Genomic DNA, 964 nt, shown 5'->3' with positions numbered 1-964 from the left:
AAAAAACAGGGTAATAAAATAGAGCTCTACTAATAAAAAGAATGCATAATTTCAGTTTAGTGGTGTGTAGTTGAGTCTTGTCACTGAGATCCAACAGCGATGAGGATCTACGACAGCGTACGACCTGCCGACTCACCCGCAGTTATTGACAGCCATGAGGTTCGACACCAACACAAAAGGGTATGTTAGCATACTGGCGAAGAACTGGAAGAAAAGAGCAGAGGAGGAACGTGATCCAACAACGAGCTGCAAGCTGACTGACGGACATACTGCCGATGTGTGGTCACACTCACCCCGGTCACAGCCTGAGAGCAGTTCTTGATTTCTCCTGTGTGACTCATCTGTACAGAGAGGACAGAGGGGACAGAGGGGACCGAGGACAGCGTTAACTCTGGATCTGGGGCTGCTCCACCCAATCCCTCAGCATTCATCACACAGCACGATGAGTAGTGTTCCAACTTAGTACCGTCTACGTCGGATGTTGAGTGACGCGCGACCAGGGATTTTTTTAGTTAAGTTGGATTCCGATTAGTTTTTTGGCCTCGTCAGAATCTCTTTATGTATCTTCTAGAGTTGTTCCGATACCAATTCCAGTATCGGAAATGCCTCTAGAAGCGCCTAATATGTTGGTGTCGGTATCTGCGAATTAGTGAGTCCGATGCCGCCTAAGTTAGCAGCAAAAAAAACAACTTTAAAGTGGTTTGTTCTATATATTTTTATTTTTTAGACTATCACTATACGGGCTCTGCACATCCATAAGCATTTATTTATTTTAATGTATATAGCTAATATCTCGACTTTTCTAAGGTGTTTAATTATTTCTGTCCTGTATTTTTTCTAAGCTGTGAACTTTGCACATAATTTCGTACTACAGTGTACTGTGGAATGACAAAGAAATCTAATATAATGAATTAAAGAGAAAAAATTAAAGTCCTATAGCATTCATTCCCTGTATGTATGTATG

The 964-nt window shown here is 41.7% G+C and overlaps 1 protein-coding gene across 1 annotated transcript in view; it reads right to left on the bottom strand.

The window, feature by feature from the left end:
* The window catches only part of mtch2 (mitochondrial carrier homolog 2), a 13,616-nt gene that overhangs the window by 3,998 nt on the left and 8,654 nt on the right, over positions 1-964 (bottom strand). The window contains exons 10-11 of the mRNA XM_032519083.1: positions 294-341; positions 137-204 (exon numbers count right to left, since the gene is read on the bottom strand). Of these exons, the coding sequence (XP_032374974.1) occupies positions 137-204; positions 294-341 (116 nt within the window). The remainder of the gene's footprint in view (positions 1-136; positions 205-293; positions 342-964) is intronic.

The sequence above is a fragment of the Etheostoma spectabile genome, chromosome 6, assembly GCF_008692095.1.
Source record: "Etheostoma spectabile isolate EspeVRDwgs_2016 chromosome 6, UIUC_Espe_1.0, whole genome shotgun sequence".
NCBI lineage: Eukaryota > Metazoa > Chordata > Actinopteri > Perciformes > Percidae > Etheostoma > Etheostoma spectabile.
The sequence above is the reverse complement of the archived record's forward strand: the minus strand, read 5'-3'. Positions and strand labels throughout refer to the sequence as shown.